A 19,734-nucleotide genomic window follows, 5' to 3' on the forward strand; every position below is an offset into this window, starting at 1 on the left:
AGAACCGTAGAGGTTGGAAGGGACCACCACAAGTATTTGAATAATACGTAAATAATTATATATACCAGTGATAGTACAATATGCTGTCGAAAAAAACTGCAATGTCTTTCTCAATTTTTTCTGCTGACACTGACTATTTCTTCCAAACTACAAAAGCTATACTGTAACACCCTGCATAATTTTTGTTTTATACTGATTAGATCACAGATGTGATTTGTTACAGTGTTAATTTAAGACCTGTTGAATGAAAGCCAGCAAAGCTCTCTTCAGAGAGTCTTCAAAAAATATTAAAATTTTAAATTATAAATTATCTAAAAACAATTTAATAACCTTTGGCACCATGTCAAAAACACCAACATCCCTCACAAACTTCTACTCTGTATAAGTCAGATGTTACACTTTCATTTATTATGAGACTTTGTGATAAAACAGAAAACTAGCGATCAAATAACTATTCAACAATCCAAAGTATGTTGTCATGACAGCCATAAGCTTGACATCAGAAGAAATGTACCCTAAAAGGACACGGCATTTCCAGATCATCACAAACAATTGGAAGCCAGTACCATCCGTGGCTCTGGTACATTCACCACCATGTAGGCATAAGTTGGATCATAAAAGCACTGGCAGAACTCTGCTGTAGTTTGCTTCTCATTTCAGTGACAAAGTTGGCACAAGTAATAAACACTGTCATCATTTCTCAGTATTTCATCCTGCATCTGACAGTTTTGTCCCTGTCCTGCCCATCATAAGCACATTTCCCTGAAAATTTTGGTGTGTTGCAGTACAGTTCTGAGCATTTTAACCAGTTTCTTAAACTAATTTTCATAGTTTAACATTGGAGTTGAACAATCTGTTCCAACAAACCATGTCTGGAATTCATATGCTCTTAAATGCTTAATGAAGAACAGATTTTCAGTGAGCATCCTTATTATTCTGTCTCAGGGAAGGATCTTACCAGATAGCAAAGCTTAATTTTTCATTCTTTCAAAGAAACTATTTCATTTGAAGTATGAGAGATTAATTTCCATTTTTACTCATGAAAATCAAAGTCTAAAGCACAGTACAGAAATTCTAGTAGGTCCACTATGAGATGAATATTTTACACAACAAACATTTTGAATTTTCATTTTAGAAGTCGCCTTACTTGTTACGTACCTCAGAATCATCTACAAGCAAATTTCACTATTAAAAATGAATCTGGAAAAGTACTTCAACAAGTAACTTACTGTAAATTGGCTACTTTTACTGATACAGGAACATGGGGAAGCTGAGTGGCCCATTTCAGTGTAATATCTTGATAAACATACAGCATTTTACTATGGTTTCCGACTAGAGTGTTTATGGTTCCTTCTTTCACTGTTAGAAATATAAAAACAATTTAAAAATGAAAGCTATTATCATAAGCCATTACTTTCTTTTTGGAGTTACGTACTACCAAACTATTTATTCATTCATTTCTTTTTAAGACATCACTTGTTTTAAATACATCTATAGTATTTTAAAGCGTTAAAAATTATGAAAGTTACATTGACAATAACCAAGAATGTATGTAATTAATTATGAATATCAATTCCAATCAAACAACACACATGCCAAAACTTTTCAAGGTTCTAGCCAGATGGGTTTAACAACGAAAGATATGAATAATAAAGACTCAATTATCACAGAATCACAGAATTGTAGGAGTTGGAAGGGACCTCTAGAGATCATCGAGACAACCCCCCTGCCAAAGCAGGTTCCCTACACCAGGTCGCACAGGTAGGCGTCCAGGCAAGACAAGGAATATCTCCAGAGAAGGAGACTCCACAACCTCCCTGGGCAGCCTGTTCCAGTGCTCCGTCACCTCACCGTGAAGAAGTTCTTACGCACATTCGTGCAAAACTTCCTGTGCTGCAGCTGATGTCTGTTTCCCCTCGTCCTGTCTCCACGTACCACTGAAAAGAGACTGGCCTCACCGCTATGGCCGCCACACCTCAGATATTTATAAACCTGGATCAGGTCCCCTCTCAGTCTTTTCTCAAGGCTAAACAGACCCAGTTCACTTAGCCTTTCTTCATAGGGGAGATGCTCCAGGCCCTTCACCATCTTTGTGGCCCTCCGCTGGACTCTTTCCAAGAGATCGCTGTCTTTTTTGTACTGGGGAGCCCAGAACTGGACACAGTACCCCAGATGAGGCCTTACCAGGGCAGAGTAGAGGGGGAGGATCACCTCCCTCGACCTGCTGGACACGCTCTTCTTAATGCACCCCAGAATGCCATTGGCCTTTTTGGCCACGAGGGCACACTGCTGGCTCACGGCCAACCTGTCATCCACCAGGACGCCCAGGTCCCTCTCTGCAGAGCTCCTCTCCAGCAGCTCATCCCCCAGCCTGTATTGGTGCATGCAATTGTTCCTCCCTAGGTGTAAGACCCTACACTTGCTTGTGTTGAACCTCATCCGGTTTCTTACTGCCCAGCTCTCCAGCCTGTCCAGGTCTCGCTGAATGGCAGCACAGCCTTCAGGCGTGTCAGCCAATCCTCCCAACTTCGTATCATCAGCAAACTTGCTGAGGGTGGCCACTATCCCCTCATCAAGGTCACTGATGAAGATGTTGAACAAGACTGGACCCAAATTATCATGTTGGCATGCCAGGTATGACAAACACACATGCTTTAATAATATCAGTTAATTATACTCTTCATTAATTCACTAACTGTGAATACTGATTAAAGATTCATACACTTAAACGTTTCATTTATAATGAAAATCAGAAAGCAATCAAGAAGCAATTGAGATCTACTACAAAACTTACAAGTCTTAAGAACTTGTTAACCTACTCTATATTAATGTCTGAAAAGCTTTCATTGAATAACAGAAGGTTTTCCAACACTAATCTCTCATTCTTCCATGTTTGGTGACTTGGTAGCCTGGGCAAATTTACTGAAACACTAAAAACACATCATATTCGATGATGAGAAAATAAGCTATTTAGATTCCAAAAGTCAGGGTATTTCAGATTAACAATATTAGAAAATAAATCTAAGAAGAAGGCAGCTATTATTTTGTAGCTCTTCTACAATCAGTAGCACATTTAAAAGAATACACCATCAGTGGGATAAAAAAAAAAAAAAAAAAAAGAGGCTACGAAAGTGACAAAGCTAAAAGTTTCAGGTTGAATTTTACAAACCTGAACAATAAGGAATGAAGCAACTCGGACTGTAATCAAGCTTTTTCATGAAGCGGATTTGTCCATTATCCTTCAGGCAGAACAGGCTTCTCTCACCAAGTACAAAAACAGAAGAAACTGCCTGATTAAAGGAGACAATGCATATATCCAGTGCTTGTTCTCCAATGTTGAGAATCCAATCCACCTTTAAAAGAAAGAAGAAAATACACGCTCTAGAGATCAGCTGACAAATGCACATTTAAGAAAAACTCAAAAATACACAGAAAAAGCTCAGAATTCATCCAGCTATACAGGTATCAGTAGCATAAGTGAAAAAGAAAAATCAAGGTCTGAAATTCTCCAAAAACAGAGTAATAAAATCATTTAAATCTGCCACAGTACACGTCCTTAGGGTAGTGTTAGGGAGCAAAGATGATAACCTTTTCTATCAAAATATAATTGGAAACACAGACAAAATTTAAGCCCACATAGATACCTGCACACAATAACGTACACCCTTCAATCTGAAGAATGGTTCTGCGGATGAAAACACATCTACTTTTCCAACTACATGCACTGATATAATGGACTATTTCAAAATCCTTCCTTGCCTATATTCTTACACGTTTAAGCAATATTACTGCTTATTAATAGCTTTCAATAGCTTATTTCAGCTCCTTTGAAAAAATTATGACTCGCACATGCAAAAATTGCTTTTGACACTGCCACGCTGGTTAAATAAACTCAGAATTTCTGAAATCAAAAACCATTCAAATGTCACCACTTCCTAAATTAACGGCATCATTCTTTTTGTTTAAGAACAGAACGTGTCAGTAAACATAATGGCATACCTTATATACAAAACTGGAAGTGTCACCTTGAAAGAAAATATTACTTTTGCCTCAATGTATGCTTCTCAATTCATATTTTAAAAATCATTTTATTTATAGTATGTTTGAGGAAACTTGTAACTTTCTTATTAAAAAATAACGCCTTCTCCTAATTCAAAGTATAGGATTTTGGTTGACTAACATAATGCTCTGAGAAATAGCTATTTAGAGTATACAGTTTTAGAGCTTTATTTTGTTGTTATTGCTTTTCTGAGAACAGCAGCAACTATTAAGGTCCAACCTGAAACAACTAGGGCTCAACAAAATCCTAATAGAAATGTACAGGAGACTTTCTGCTGCCTTTTAAAAGCCATGGGATAGGATTCTTTATCACCAGATAATGTTTCCATTCATTACTTAGCATTGGTCTTTTTTGAGTGCATACAAGCCACCGTATAGGTTATGTAAAATAAACAGCATTTACCACAAGTTTCTTTCCAGAACTAAGTTTTTGTTGTACTGTTTCTTGTCTTCCATCAGCATCTGTTGCAAATGCCAGCACTTGGTATCTGTTATAGGAAGTTTAAAAAAAAAAAGTAATTTTATTTTTACACTAAGTAAAAATTATTTTTACACTAAGTAAAAATAAAATAGAATTATCATATTGTGAGTATACATACACAGCAAAAGCAGAATGTAAAAAAGATTGTCAGAAAGCCTACAGCAGCACAGCCATAATCAGCAAAGATCTTAGAATAAACACTGTTGTAGAATAAAAACTATATGTAAGGCAGAATTTAGAAAAAGGGTTCTACTCAGGTTTTCTCTGACATTAATGTAATTCAACAGCTAACTATACTAAAGGATGGAAATATCTTATAAGAGACAGATGCAAGAAATCAGCATCTTTTCAATTTGTGAAGTTAAAATAGCAATTAAAAAAAATTTTAAAAAATCCCCCAGTAAATTTTAAAATAAGCTACTGTATTCAGAGACACTGTCCAGACACACAGAAACGGGATCAGGAAAGCCAAGGCACAGTTAGAACTGTACTTGATGAGAGACATGAAAAATAACAAGGGACTCTACAGATTGAACATTGGTCAGAAGAGACAGGCCAAAGAGAGTACACTGCTTCTGATAAATGGGAAGGGAAAACTGACAGACGTGGAGAAGGCTGAAGTACTCAATGAATTCTTTGTTTCAGCCTTCACTGACAGCCAGGCTTCTCAAACCCATGAAACTCACATTCCTGAATCTCTAAGAGGGGCTGGGAAAGCAAAATGCCCTTCACTGTACGAGAAGAACAAACGTGGGACCACCTCATGAAGCTGAATGTGTACAAATGGTGGGACAACTTGCATCCCAGGGTTCTGAAGAGAGCTGACTGGTATGGTTGCAGAGCCCTCTCCATCATATTTGATAAGTACCTTTATTTGCAGTCCATCTATCCTCTCCCAAATTATTAACACACCTTTACCCTTTCACACCACGAGCAAGAGCCCTCCTGATAAAATAAAGTCAGAAAAACACCATTTTTATTTCAGGTAGAAAATGAAATTTAAAAATGCAATGTTTCCATATATTTCTAGAAAGTTACACTTCACAAATAATTCCCTTCTAAACAAAGTACTAGAATGGTTCCTTAAGTGCTTTTCATTATGTTGTAGTCAATACAAGTCCCAGTGCAGCCTATGAATAATGATAATTGCAGTCAGTGTGAAAACAAAAAGCAAAAGAAAGAGAATGGCCATGATGGGTAACAAAGATTGGGCATTACACTTGGCCTCTCCTAGTACTGGAAGCAAAAGAACTTAAACTCAGGAAAAAGATTTATGACAACTGCATTCAAACTTTTTCACAAAATGTAGAAGAATTTTTTTTCCCTGCATTCATTTCAACATTATTTCACAGAGATATCTAAGGTGGATGCATAGTAACATTTTTGTTCCACTCTGAAATTTTTAGTAGCATCTGTTGCTCAGTGAAGTGTTTTAGTCTACCTAAAACCAGAAAGCAAAAAAAAAAAAAACACCTGTGAAGGTGAAATTAATGCAGCTTCACAGAAAAAAAAGTGGAGATGAAGTAAAGCAATCTCTTTGTAACATTGAGGGAAGAGATGTTAAAAGACATTTCAGGAAGGCAACAACCAGTGTTTTGAGTGCTTCCCAAGTTCTCTACTGCTCAACTGCAGAGAATAGTTACCAGAATCAGCAATAGAAGACATTCCCAGAAGTAAAGCAAACAAAATATTTACCAGAGACTCAGAAGGTTACATAGGTCTGAAGAAGAAAGTTGCAGTTGCACTTCTGATGCCGTACTCCAAAACAACTTCATATATAAGTTGATGTACAAGCTACATAACTCAACAATGAGGTAGACTCAAAACTAGTCAAACTGAAAGGTTCAGAAGGTGGTGATCAGTGCAACAAAGTCCACAGGGAGACTTGCACAAACGCTAAATCCCAGGATTCAATGTGGGATCCTACCTTCTCGTGTGTTCAAGCAACACAGCAGTGCTTCAATACTTAGTGAGGCTACAAATAGAATTTTAAGAATAAAGCATCATCCATTTATTATCTTCATGAGTAAAGAATGAGATGCCATTTGCCATAATTTTCCCAAACAGGTAATATGGACACATTTTCTGAAAAGGCAGAACTGTTATTTTCAGTTATGATCAAGAAGGCAGCTAGTATCTTATTTTAATATAAAAAAATATTCTTCAAAAGCTACATAGAGAAAATGTGTCTACATAGTACAGAAATGTGCACTGTAGTCATATGAACATGCTGGTGGTAGGAAGATGACAAATAGTAATAACTGATCAGTATTGTTAATCAAAATAACAGGGCTACAATATCTGTTAGGAAGAAGCATTATCTGCAAGCTCCTAAATTTCACAGTATCATTTGTTTGCAGTCTTAAAATTGGCAGAACCAATCTGTCTTTCAAGACACATTTAAATATTTACTAATAGTAGTGGAGATGATAGTCAACAGCTTACCAGATTTAATTCAGAATTAGACAAGCAATATAGCTTCTACCCTAACCCTCTTTTTTCTTTTTCTTCTTTATCACTTTTTACAGTTTGGCATCATCCTTGCATTTCAGGACATTTATTCTTATATTTCAGGTCTTTGATGAGGATGTTAAAGAAATATTGGCTCCAGTATCATCTCCTGAGGAACATCATTCATCTAAGGCTGTTAGTCTGAATCGACGGCTATTCTGGCAGTCTGACAGTTCTGTCACATTTTCATCCATCTTGTAGTTGCTAATCCTCCACCACCACTCACCACCCCGCATTTATTGTTAGCCATAAAAATTCAGAAGGCCTAAGAGCAGACCTTATCAGTTTTAATGGAGAAAAGATGAGGCAAAGCAGGGATTGCTCCAAATGCAGTAACATCATAGCTCTGCATCTGCACACAACTTCTAGCTCCTTCTCTTTGTTGCCCAGGCTGTAAGTGTTTGTGAACATGCATTTAAGATGGGCCTCCACTCATCACACTTCCTTTAAGGAATTCTGAAAGCATTTCCTGCCAAGCATTTGGCCCTCAACCCCAATTCTGCCATTTACTTGAAGTATTTGGCACCTATCCCTCAATCCGGAGCTCCATGAGCTTATCAAGACTCTACTGACAGGTGAACTCCACTTCTCCCCACCAGCCCTTATTGCCTTAAGATGATCTCACGTTCAAAGTGTCACCACAAATCTCTTCTAAAAACTGAACAGATTAACAAGACTAACAGATATTTGCAGCAAAATAAAACATTTCACTGAAAAAAAAGAAAAGGTGTTTGGAAGGACCATCATCTTGCTTTAGCAGTACAGTATAGACAAAACAGAATGGAAAGATTAGACGGAACCGAAGAAAGAATCTAGCACTTGCAGGACTATGTGATGAGTCTTCAATAATATAACACACTTGAATAATTATAGAATTAATGTGACTATAAATTACACAGGAAACACAGTTGGCTTTTTTCAGCAAAGATAATAAAAAAATTATGTGGTTATTTTTGTTTACATACTGAATAAAAGCACCAAAATATGCCATAATTAGTGAATATGAACACATACTTGTAACTCTCAACCTGTCGAGAGGAAGACACTGTAATGAAAGAATCTGTCCGAGAGCTGTAAGTCAAGGGACCAGGCAGAAGAAAACCAGGTAAAAAACGGCCAAAAGCATAGCTTTCCTGTTCAAATAACATTAGCATCCCATCCATGGACTGTATACATATCAAATCTCGACCTAAGAAAGAAGAGCAAAGGGAAGATATATAAAGGAAACAAAACAACATTAACTAGACAATTGAACTTTTAACAACTGCAGAACGAAAAGTTGTACTTACGCTAATAGAAGTGGGACTAATTTCAATTCATGTTCACTATTAAGAATACTAAATATTCCAACTTTAACTTACTTTTTGCTTACTATAAAGAACAAACTTAGTATTAAAAAAAAGTCTAGATAATTAGGTGTTTTGGATGTCATTCAGAATATATTAAGAAAAAAAATCATTTTAAAGCAAAATTCCTGATGTTATAACTATTACAATTGTAGTTTCAAGAAATGTTTCAATACTCCAAGGGGAAAAAAAAAAGAAAAGCCTCTATATATCACAAGCAGTCATAATAACCATGAATTAAAACTAAATAACCTATTCTAGTCTTTCAAGAGTAGTTAAACAACATAACAAGAATTCCTACAAATATATATTGCCATAGTACTATTTTTAACAGCAATGTTTTCCACAGCCTGTATTCATATTTTGTGTCTTCAAGGAATGAAGAAATAAACAGATTCAGTCCATTTGTTGCAAACAATATTAGGAACAGAAAAAGTCAGCTCGGAGTAAACGACTTCAAGCCCTTATTTAATAGCCTGAATACATGACTCGATATGTCTCTAAAACACCAAGCTAAATACAAAGCTTCATTTTGACACATTCTGAGGTCAGAGGCTGATTATGAGTTTTGCATTTCATATGTCAATGCAGTAATCCAAGCAAACAATGTTTTCCATGTATTTGAAGAGAAAGCCATACCAATAAGACTAATAGCTTGGAACCGTTAATGGAAATATCTTGCCTGAATTCAAAGAAAAGCCCCAATCTGGCAAACATAACACAAAATAATGTCATGCAACATAAATTTATCTGCATTGAAATACTCCACCGTATCTAGTATATACTAGAGCTCTAGTATATAAATGGAGAACTTGAAAAAAATTCTTGTTCACTCAAAGTCCATCCCCAATACTTTAAGACCGTTTTCCAACACAAGAAGATGAACTAAAACAAAAACAGAACAAATACTCTTTCTTATACTTAAATAACGAAGGTGGCATAAAGGTCAAGATCACACTCAATAGTTGAAAAAGCAGTAAGTGTAAACTACAGTGGAAAGTATTGGTCGTTTCTCTGCGATTCTTCATAGAAACTAAGTACTTGAAAATAAATAGTGTAATAGGTCAGCAGTACATCGTGTTATTTGTTCTTGTGACTAAAGCAAACAGGATTTAGTTCAGAGTAACAAGGATCTTACCCACTCGCCCTCTCTACCCTCCATACCTCCCACCACACTGCTTCAGATTTTCCCATAATCTAAAAATCAAATTCCTCCATTTGTTTTTCCAAATTCTGCACGTAGTTCAGTCAAGATCTATCAAGACTGTTGCAAATACCAAACAGGAGCAAGAAAAGACATTTGAAAATGTAATTCATTTTGTTCATTTTGTTCATATAGCAGAGACTATATTCAAGTCATTCACTTTTGAAAATATTTCAATCCTTCCCATCGTTCCCCAAGATTTAAAGACGGAAGAGCAAAAAAAAAAAAAGTATCAAGAATGTAGTATCAGGAAGGCTTGTGATGAATGCCTGTTTCTTATCTTATGTTCTACACACACCTTTTCTGAAAACGTTAGAGGTCACTCTTATTCAAGAGTATTGTTGGTATTGTCTGCTTGAAAACATGTTGTGCATATATGTGTGTAAAAATATATATATATCTCCAAAACTAATGCCTCCTATTTACTTCCATGGAAACTACAACAAATACAAAGAGCACAATAACACTACTTGATAAAGCGAATTCTCAGCTCAAAAACCTGTTTTTCAACATAGACATCACCAACAGGTATGCAATTCTGCCAGTGATGAACAGGAGACTGCTCACCATGCTTATAAAAGTCTGCACCAGAGGAGTGACCCAGTGTTTCACAGCTGCTATGGCCATGTTGCTTCCCACACAGTCCAGAAGTTAGGAGGTACAACATCTGGACTATACAGAGTAAGTGATAGTACAGTATAAGCAAGATTGGCAATTTTCTCCTCCACAGTCTTCAAACTGGAATGGGGTCTGGCGTTATCAGAATTATCAAGGCTGGAAAAGATCTGAGACCATCTAGTCCAACAATCCACCTACCACCACTGCTGCCCACATGTTGCAAGTATGATCAGGTGGCCTGCTTTTTTGTTTTGTTTTTTTTTTTTCTGCTGTGACTTCTTACTTTGTCTACTCTATTCTGTCTAATAAATTGTTTTCATTTCCTTTAATTTCCATATTGTAATGTAGTTAAGCAGCAGAGATGAAAGCAGCTACAAGAAACTTCAAATAGATAATTAGTTAATTAAACAACTTAATTGGTATGTGGTTTATAACACGTTGTTCTCAGAGAAGTCATGATATGGTAAGCAGTTCTGGATAGGTAATTCCCAGTTCAGCTTCCTTTCAGCTCTAGAAGGGCTGGTAATTATTATTTCTCAAACAAAACGTTACTTTCTCAAGCCAATACTAACTGTTTTGTATTAAATCCTTACTCAGATTCTGATGGGGGAATTCTGACAAAGTGGAGAGAAGCACGGACAGGTGCTGCAAGAGAAAGGTTGTCTTCTTCATGGCCTGTCTCTGAAAGTTTGAGCCTTCAGCTTAGACAATATCACAATTTAGCAGCCAGAGGTGGTTTGTTCAGGTTCCAGGAAATCCAGAAGAATCACCTTTCCTATCCCAAGCTACAGTGCGCATTTCTTTACCTGCTGAAGGCTGCATCTTGAACTTCTTTTTCAAGGGGAAATTTGCATATTGCCACTCCATGGACTGCAGTTTTGTCTCCAGCTTGTAGCAGTGACACCACTATCACCACTAATAAAGTTGCAACCCAGGAAACTGTCACCTTCAGCCTTGTGTTAGTTCAGTTGGTCCTGACAACGGTAAATAGCGTTCCCTTCTGTTCCTCTGTGAGCATCTGTTCTGTTCCTCTATGAGCATCTGTGGGACTCACACAGAGCAAATTCTGTGATATTCTAACGTTGCCACCGTTGTTTCCAACACACTGAAGCTGATATTCAGTTCCATCCACAGTTCCTTGGTCACAATCTGCCGATTCCTGTGGATGAGCTGATTGAGATTCTCTTCCTTTTGTGGTGTGACAGCTATCCACAGCCATCTCAAATGTGGCTTGTCTTTCACATTGCTGTCACTACTGCTGAAAAGCACCACTCATTGCCTCACTGTAATCACATCCACCGTTTGATTCCCATAATCATTCAGCAAGCATCAGTGAATATGTGTGGATGCCATTTTCTGCCTGGAAGAAATCAATCCCATATCTTTGCTTCATATGCACATTCATATCAGACTGCTCATCTGCTGCTATCTGCCACGCGGCAACAAAGTTTAACAGAACATTGGAGGGAAGGTTCAACATCTACTACCATAGCACCAACATTCAACCTCTGATGTCATGGGACAACATAATAAAATAGGAGGCATTACTTTCAGAGCAGCCCTCATATTTGGGGAGATAATATATTTGGATAGCTGCCAATATCAAACTTCAATCTTACCTTAACAAGGTAATAATCGTATTTTCAATAGATGAACTCATATTAAAGCATAAAAAAGATTTTCAATCAACATTAGAAAACCCCATATTCCCTTTTAAAATGAAGTACTCTAATAATCAAGCTTTTTCTGGTGACGGAAAAAAAAAAAAAACCCTAGCTGAGAAAACAAAGTCTAGTTTTCCTACACCAAGTGACATCTACATCTGTACTAAGAAAGAAACGTTAGACAAAAGCAACTCAAAGAAACTACTGAGGTACCCATCAAAAGTACTCACATATCTGCTACTGAAGTTAGCAAGTTAGTACATCTTTGGGGTTTTTTTCCTACCTCAGCAAGTGAAAAAATGTAAATATATCATCTTTCTAGCAGCTCTTTAAACTATTAGCCACCTGTCACTAGCAACTTCAATACAATGATTAAGTCTCAAAGTTTAGTATATAACATTTAGAAGGCTTTTTTTTTTTTCAAGTTCCCAAAATAGAAGAGGATACATTTACCACCGTTAGTAGATTTAAGTCCTACAACCTTCTAGGAAACACACTTTACTTCTGTTAACAGCATAAAGTCAATGAACAAATGTTTCCTGGGGCAAAATGCAATCGTTTTAAGAAAATTATTAGGTTTGACATTGGATCCTTAAAAGCATTTTCCAAACAGACCAATTGAGCAGTGGTTTTCTTTGGGTTTTTTTTACACACTTTCTAAGCTATAAAGCAGGGTCAATGGCTTTTGTTCAATCTTAGAATTCATTCTTCATTAAATAAGAAGCATAGTTTACACACGTGTGCATTAGATACGCATACACACACAGCTTTTAAACATGGCTAATATGTTTCTACCAAAATACGTATAAAGCACCTTTATTAAAAGATTTGAGAACAATTTCCCCTCTTAAGTGTTACTCACAGAACAGATTCCAAAATTGCTTAATTTATTTATAACTTGTAGCTGACATCCTGCAGCTGAAATACGCAGGCATTCAAGAGGTTAAAGTAACTACTGATCATAGTCAGGATGAACATTTGGTTTGCTGCTTATAGAGTTTCTGAAGAGCTAGCCAAAAACATTGCAATGCTTTTAGTAACACAACTCAGAAATTAGTCAGAAAACAGTCTGTAAACAAACACCTTACATACATTTCAATTAAAACAAAGCAAAAAGCATATACAAAATCAAAAATTATTTAATATTGAGATTATAACAATTCTAAATGCCCTCCATGTCACACTAACAGCTGATGCTATCAAACATTATTAGTGTAAATTTCAAAAAAGCGTATTTCTAATAGAACTGTAGCAACTATGCAAATTCAGAGAGTATCACTTGTGACACGCTACATATACAAACAGATAAATGAACAAAACCAATCTAATGCTCTGCTAATACTAGAAGGAACCATCCTACTCACCACTGTCTTGCCAAGCCTCTAGCTTGCCTTGCTCAGAATACATGGTTCCTCCCAAGTCCCAGGCCAAGTCTTACATAGGCAGTCATACCTACCTGAGTGCTGTAAGCTAATGGTAGGATGTCAGCCAGAATTTCATCTTTTTTTAAACAAATAACTTCATTAAAGTTTAGCAAACTGTCAGGTGTGACTTGGACAGCTGCAAGAGTGATATGACTCAAGACTTTTGACGCTGTCTCTCATAATATCCTCATATGTAAACTTAAGAAGAGGAGAATAGATGAGTAAACAGTGAAGTGGATTAAGAAATAGCTGACAGGCAGAGCTCAGAGGGTTGTGATCAGTGACTCAGAACTTAGGTGTAGGCCTGTAGCAAGTCGTGTTTCCCAAGGGTCAGTTTTGGGTCCAGTCTTGTTTAACATTTCCATCAAGAACCTCAATGAATGGATAGACAGCACCCACAGCAAGTCTGCTGAGCTGCCATTCAGTGAGATGTGGACAGGATGGAAAGCTGGGCAGAGAAGTTTCAACAGGGGCAAGTGCAGAGTCCTATACCTGGGGAAAAATAACTACACAGATCAGCGAGTGACATGAGGTGCTGGAGACTGTGAAGAAAGGGGGCAATGCCAAGGCAGCAATTGGTGCATGGTTAGGACAAGGGAGATCAGATTTAACCTGAAAGTGTGGTTTAGGTTTGACGCTAGGAAGAAATTCTTCACTCAGAAGCAGGGAGTTCAGCTGAACAAGCTAGACCATAAGCCTCTGCAGCAGTGAAGTTCAACAGCACCTTGGGCTACATCAGGAAGAGTGGCACCAGCAGATCAAGGGAAGTGACCCTTTCCCTCTATTCATCATTGGTGAGGGGCACATCTAGGGTACTGGTCCAGTTCTGAGTTCTCCAGACAAAAGAAAAAAAAAAAAAAAAAAGGAAGCACAGCCTTCAGGCTAGATAATCAAACTGTCCTCAGCCCTTCTCCACAGGACAGGCCTCCCTCCCCTTTTACCAGCCTTGTTGCCCTACTCTGGATGCTTTCAAGCACTTTAACATCCTTTTTATACACATACACACAAACACACATGTATATAAAATATATAGAGCCCAGAACTGCACACAATATGCAAAGTGAGGTTGCACCAACCAATACTGGTTGTGGTGTGTTTAATGTATCCCAAAATGTGGCTTGTCATCTTGGCTGCCAGGGCACACTCCTGGCTCATGATGAGCCTATGAGCACCAGCTGTGACTAGGTCTGGCATTGCTCATTCCCAGGTACAGAACCCGATATTTCCCTTTGTTCAATTTCATACCATTAATGATTTTTCCATGTGCCAATCTATCTAAAACTCTCTGCAAGGCCTCTGCAAGAAGAGTCAACCGCACGTCCCATTTCAGTATCATCAGCAAACTGGCTGAGGATACATTCCAATTCTGTACCCAGAATTGGTTATTGGTGTAAATGTTAAACAGAACTGGCACTAGGATTGAGCCCTGGAACTCATGAGATTAAATGTCATTAGATTAAAAAAAATAATCACAAAAATAAAATATTTAATTGTGAGATTAAAATGAAAAGAGACGTGCACTTATAATGAAAATGCCCTTAATAGTTCAGAAATCTTGTATTATATCTTTCTTGACATGATTTCAGGCACTACCAGTTATATGAATAGTAATGAGACAGACTTATAACCTTCTTGTTTAAGAAGTTTAGATAAAAAAATGCAGTTTAGTTGTTAATTTCTAGTCTTCCAATGACATTAAAAACCAAAACATTACAGCAGATATTATCATCTTTATGCAGCACTGATTATCTGGTAGACACATTACACTTTTATCAACAAATGAAAAATACAGGTCAATCGAACTGTTACTGCTTAAGTAGTAATAATAAGTAGTAATAGCTTCTATGTATTTTAACAATATCTAATTCTTACCAGTTTTGTTATATCATAAAAATAATGAACAGTAGAAAATATAGCATCTTCTTGCAATATTATATCAGAAACAGACATGTTCATCTTCAGCATTCATAACGAGTCCCTAACTATGCTCACACAAATATCAGTGTTAAAATATCCTGCTTTAACAGTGGTGATATGACAATGCTATGACATAGCAAGGCAAGTTCCTTACAGCATTTCAATGATCTTTATGTGTACTGTGGCACTGAACCATACCGCCTGATGTCAGGCACTGAAAACTTTACCTAACTAAAAAAAATTGAGTAAATTCTGTGCCTCCTTTAAGAGCACAGTAACATTTCTTAATATACCAGGTACTTTGTTGATTTCATTTATGTTGTTTCTACTCACAAATTTTTAAATTTGTGTTTTAACCAAAAAAATCAAACTCCAATTACCTGAACTATTAAACGTAAACCATAATTAAAGAAAAATAAATTGTGCATGAACTTTTATTTCCCAGCTTTTTATAGAACATCTTATTTCCTTTGGCCATTTGTTTTTTTATGTGTAGCTAGTGAATAGGGTTTTTATATTTCACTTTAAGAAATGCCGTCTTCCAAAAACTCAGCCAGAAATGTCCATTTCAGAAAAGCTTATTGCAGCCAGTTGGCTTTGCCAGTGACATATTTATAAAGTGAAAATGTAGCCCATAGTGCTTTCTGCAGATCAGATGGAATCATTTAGACTCTACATAGTTTCAGCAGCACGTGCCTCAAGAGGAATGCCCTTCAGCCAGCAAGTGTTACTTTCAAGCAGGAGTCCAGCTACTGTTGTTTGTAGTTTCATTATTCTAGTATGATAAGAACATATTTACATCACACTTGGTTTTTTAAACCAGAAAGTATTTTTAGAGCTAATTCAAAGCCAAAATGAGTGGCAGGTGGTCGCTCTCTCAAATGAGCTTCTAATTAAGATTATTTTGGAGCTTAAGCTTTTGCATGTTAGTGATTTCCTCTGCTCTGAGTCTCTTCTCTGGTACCAAATAATTTTCATAAAACACACACTATGTAGTCAGAAGGCCTGGGCACCATGTGAAAACATGCAATGAAAACTACAGCACCAAATGGGATAAATTAGAAATCAGAATAAGCATCTTCAAGCTACAGAGTTTAGGGATATGTCAGCAGAGACAATTTTCCTGCCTTCCATGGTATTCATAAATTTCAGTCAAAAGCCTAAAGTGGAAGGAAGTATCAATGAAAATAAAGTTAGGGGATAAATTGGCATTAGTAAGACAAACCTCTCAGGTTTATGGACGTTTTATACATGGGAAACGTTTTCTGAATTGAAGAAAATTTAAGTTTGCAGTAAAGAGATGCATACAAACTGTACTCCCACACACAGGATAAAAGACCACTATCCCGAGTTGATGCAAGAAAAACACATTTTCATTTTCTTTCATCACTGAAATTTAGACCCATCTTCCCATGTGCTCCCCCCCAGCATAGACAGCAAAGCCTCCACCAGTTCAAATCACTTCTGGAGAACTTAACTTGCTTCTGAGCATAGCTCCTGAAACAAAATAGTTGTGGGTCAACTGTGAGAATAGCACTCCACAAATTGCTTCCTACTAATGGAAAAACCATTTGAAAATACATCAGGCACTTCTTCAAACAATGTATGCCTAGTAAAAGACTAGTCTTAGGTTACTTCTCTAAGCCAAAGCAGGAAGCACATGTCAATGTACATTCAGAAGTAACACCAAATGGACTAACTCGGTGGTCTGGTGGCTGCCCACTGTGTTACTACAGAAGGGAGTGAAGTTCAGGACTTCAGCTGCAATCACTCATTCTAAACCAAAGGTTCTGAAAGCACTGCCAAGGCAGTGCAATACCCCAGTAGACATAAGGAGAAAAATACCCTGCATCTCTCAGTGATGATGCTTGTAGCCAACCTAAAAGATGAAAGGTGCATGTGTTCCAGCTGAGACCAACTACCTACCTTCCCAATGGAATTGAAAGAAAAACCCACTCCAGCAGAAAGGAAAAAAAAAAAAAAAAAAAACAGAAGTACATGAGAACTTAAGAGAAACAAAAGGAAAAACACCAAACCTTTATTCTACCCATGTTCATTTTAATTATTTTCTAATCACTTCTAGCTATTAAGTAAAATATGTTTGCAAGTCCCAATACAAGAGATGCTCTCCCTACAACAGCCTAGTATATTAGAATTCTTCCTGGTTAAGGCACAGTGAAGTATGCAATCAGGAAATCTGTTGTAAGAAATGGAATTTTTTGCTATGCCCAATCATTATATCATGTTCTCCTTATCTAATCCTTTCATATTTCTGAATGTCATAGAGCATAGAAAAGAATTCTAGATGGAAAGGGAATCTTGTACTACTGAAGTTTCTCCAAAGGCCAAATCAGGTAACTTGGACCTCACTCACACAATCAACCCTTTAGAGACTTGTGATACGCTCCTTTATTCTTGCCCTGACTTTTACCTTAGAAGATGGCAGAGACAGGATGCAACATGGGAATGATCCCTTTCAACCTCATGTTGAGCTGAGGTGGTGAAAGGATCCTTAGGAAAAACACTCGAATGGTTCGAAGGAGCACAGAAGACTGGCATACAGTACTGAGATCCAGAAGTGCCACAGATGCAAAATCCAGTACGCTAGTTTCTACTGAAAGAAGCCTTATATTTGGCACTGTTTACACATGAGATGGTGTCCTCCCCACATAGATTTTAGTTTGTTTTTTTTTTTTTTTAACTTCGTATTAAGTAGAGAATTCTTACAGCATGCAAAAACACAATAATATTGCTAACTCTAACAAGTAGTCTCAGAAAAAAAAAAATGTTGAGACAGTTGTGAAAGCAGCATCACAGAAAGCTGTTCCTTTACAATATAACAGATTCACTAATATAGCTGTATAATTTACAGCACATTACCTTAAAAGTACAGACTTTAGCTGTGCATGGTAGATCAGATGTACACACAGATACAGCCAGAATAACAAAGGGACAGTAAAATCCTACCTTTAAATTTAGTTTCTCTTTTTAACTTGTCAAATATAATTATTTTTCAAGCCCAGCCAATGTAGGCATTTACTTTCAAGACTCTGGGTTCACAGAGGTGCTGCACTAAAAAAGTAACAGGCTTTTAAAAGCAGAAAGAGAAAGTTTCACCTGCAAACCTTTTCAGAGTCAAATGCCATTATCTGAAGCTACATATCTACCATACATTAGGTTTATATTATAGAACACCTTACTGAAATTGCAAATCTGCCTCAAAGAAAAATGAAATGAAGTACAAGTCAACCGTCAGCCCTTTCAAATCAACAGCCTTTGCTTGAACAGTTGTGTGTTTGTTTTTTTAAGTGAATCACAAATTAATAGCAGATCTTTCATTAAGCTCATGAAAGTTGAATATTGGCCATATTTCACAATATCCTAGGTGCAAAACTTTCAGTAGGATCAAAAATTATGAATAGGACCTTAAGTCAGTATCATACAATAAATTCATCTTTCAAGTTTTACCTGTGACACAGACATGTAGAATTAGAACATAACAGCAGAATTGCAATGACACCCAATAACATTCCCCATCTTTTCCTCTACTCCATTTCTATCCTCCCTCATATAAGAAACTTGCATGAATTTATTGCTTTACTGCTAGCTTTGCAAATATGTGTTCATAGCTTTTTGTTGTTTTGTATTTGTTTGTTTTTAAAGCAGATAATATTTTAAAGCGTATTTCTACATGAATCACACATTTACTTGTGGTTAACTATTTGTGTTTTAACCCAGCAGCAGCTCAGCACCACAGCCATTCACATCATATAGCACCTTAGTATTGTATAGCTGCTTAGCAAGAACTACTACTAACGTAAGCTTGAAGTCTCACCAACTACAATTTCCATTTCCATCAAGGGGAAAACATGGCAGCCTCATTAAAAAAAAAAGTATATAAAAAATGAAATCCAGATTTTTTTCAATACTTCAGCTTCTTGAATCCCTGGTCACTTTGGCACATATTTTAAAATAAGTCTTGTTATTTTGCATAAGCACAGCTAAGTTTCCCATGAGACAAAAACACATGCATCACAAGGACTAGAACAAGTTGTCACCATGAGAAAGCATATCCCATAGCCAGAACCAGTTGGATAGTGCAAAATTTGAACTGTCTTTATTAATCTGAAACAGAACCATCTTGCTGCATTTCAACTGATTAACTCTTCTTTCTACTCTGTTCCCTGTCACTTTTGACACAGGCAAACACATTCATTAATTTTGTTTTACAGGTTTTTTTTTTTCCTGTGATTGGAAGATACACTCTGACCTACTCACCACCACCCAAAATATCTATTCCACTGAGTCACCTTGTAAAGAGATTTCTAATAGGTATGTAGGCAGAAATCATTCCAAACAGCCCCCAAAATGTTTTAAACTGCAATTAGCAGAAAGCATCATAGGCCTGTACAAAATGTGTTTCAATTATTCAAGTATTCTGATGGAAACAGAGGGAGCAACTAACAAGGATTTGGTGATCTTCCAAATAAACTTCTATTACAAAAGACTT

At 36.8% G+C, this 19,734-nt stretch overlaps 1 protein-coding gene across 8 annotated transcripts in view; it reads right to left on the minus strand.

Moving 5' to 3' along the window:
• BBS9 (Bardet-Biedl syndrome 9) overlaps positions 1-19,734 on the minus strand; it is a 276,456-nt gene that overhangs the window by 240,798 nt on the left and 15,924 nt on the right. For all 8 annotated transcript variants that reach the window (XR_014884013.1, XR_014884014.1, XM_085226608.1 and 5 more), the window contains exons 6-9: positions 8,066-8,240; positions 4,463-4,547; positions 3,170-3,353; positions 1,230-1,359 (exon numbers count right to left, since the gene is read on the minus strand). Coding sequence is in view for 6 of the 8 variants with exons in the window: in XM_085226608.1 (XP_085082734.1) it covers positions 1,230-1,359; positions 3,170-3,353; positions 4,463-4,547; positions 8,066-8,240 (574 nt within the window). In the remaining 2 variants the exon portion in view is untranslated. The remainder of the gene's footprint in view (positions 1-1,229; positions 1,360-3,169; positions 3,354-4,462; positions 4,548-8,065; positions 8,241-19,734) is intronic.

Source organism: Meleagris gallopavo, chromosome 6, assembly GCF_905368555.1.
Source record: "Meleagris gallopavo chromosome 6, MGAL_WU_HG_1.1, whole genome shotgun sequence".
Taxonomy (NCBI): Eukaryota; Metazoa; Chordata; class Aves; order Galliformes; family Phasianidae; genus Meleagris; species Meleagris gallopavo.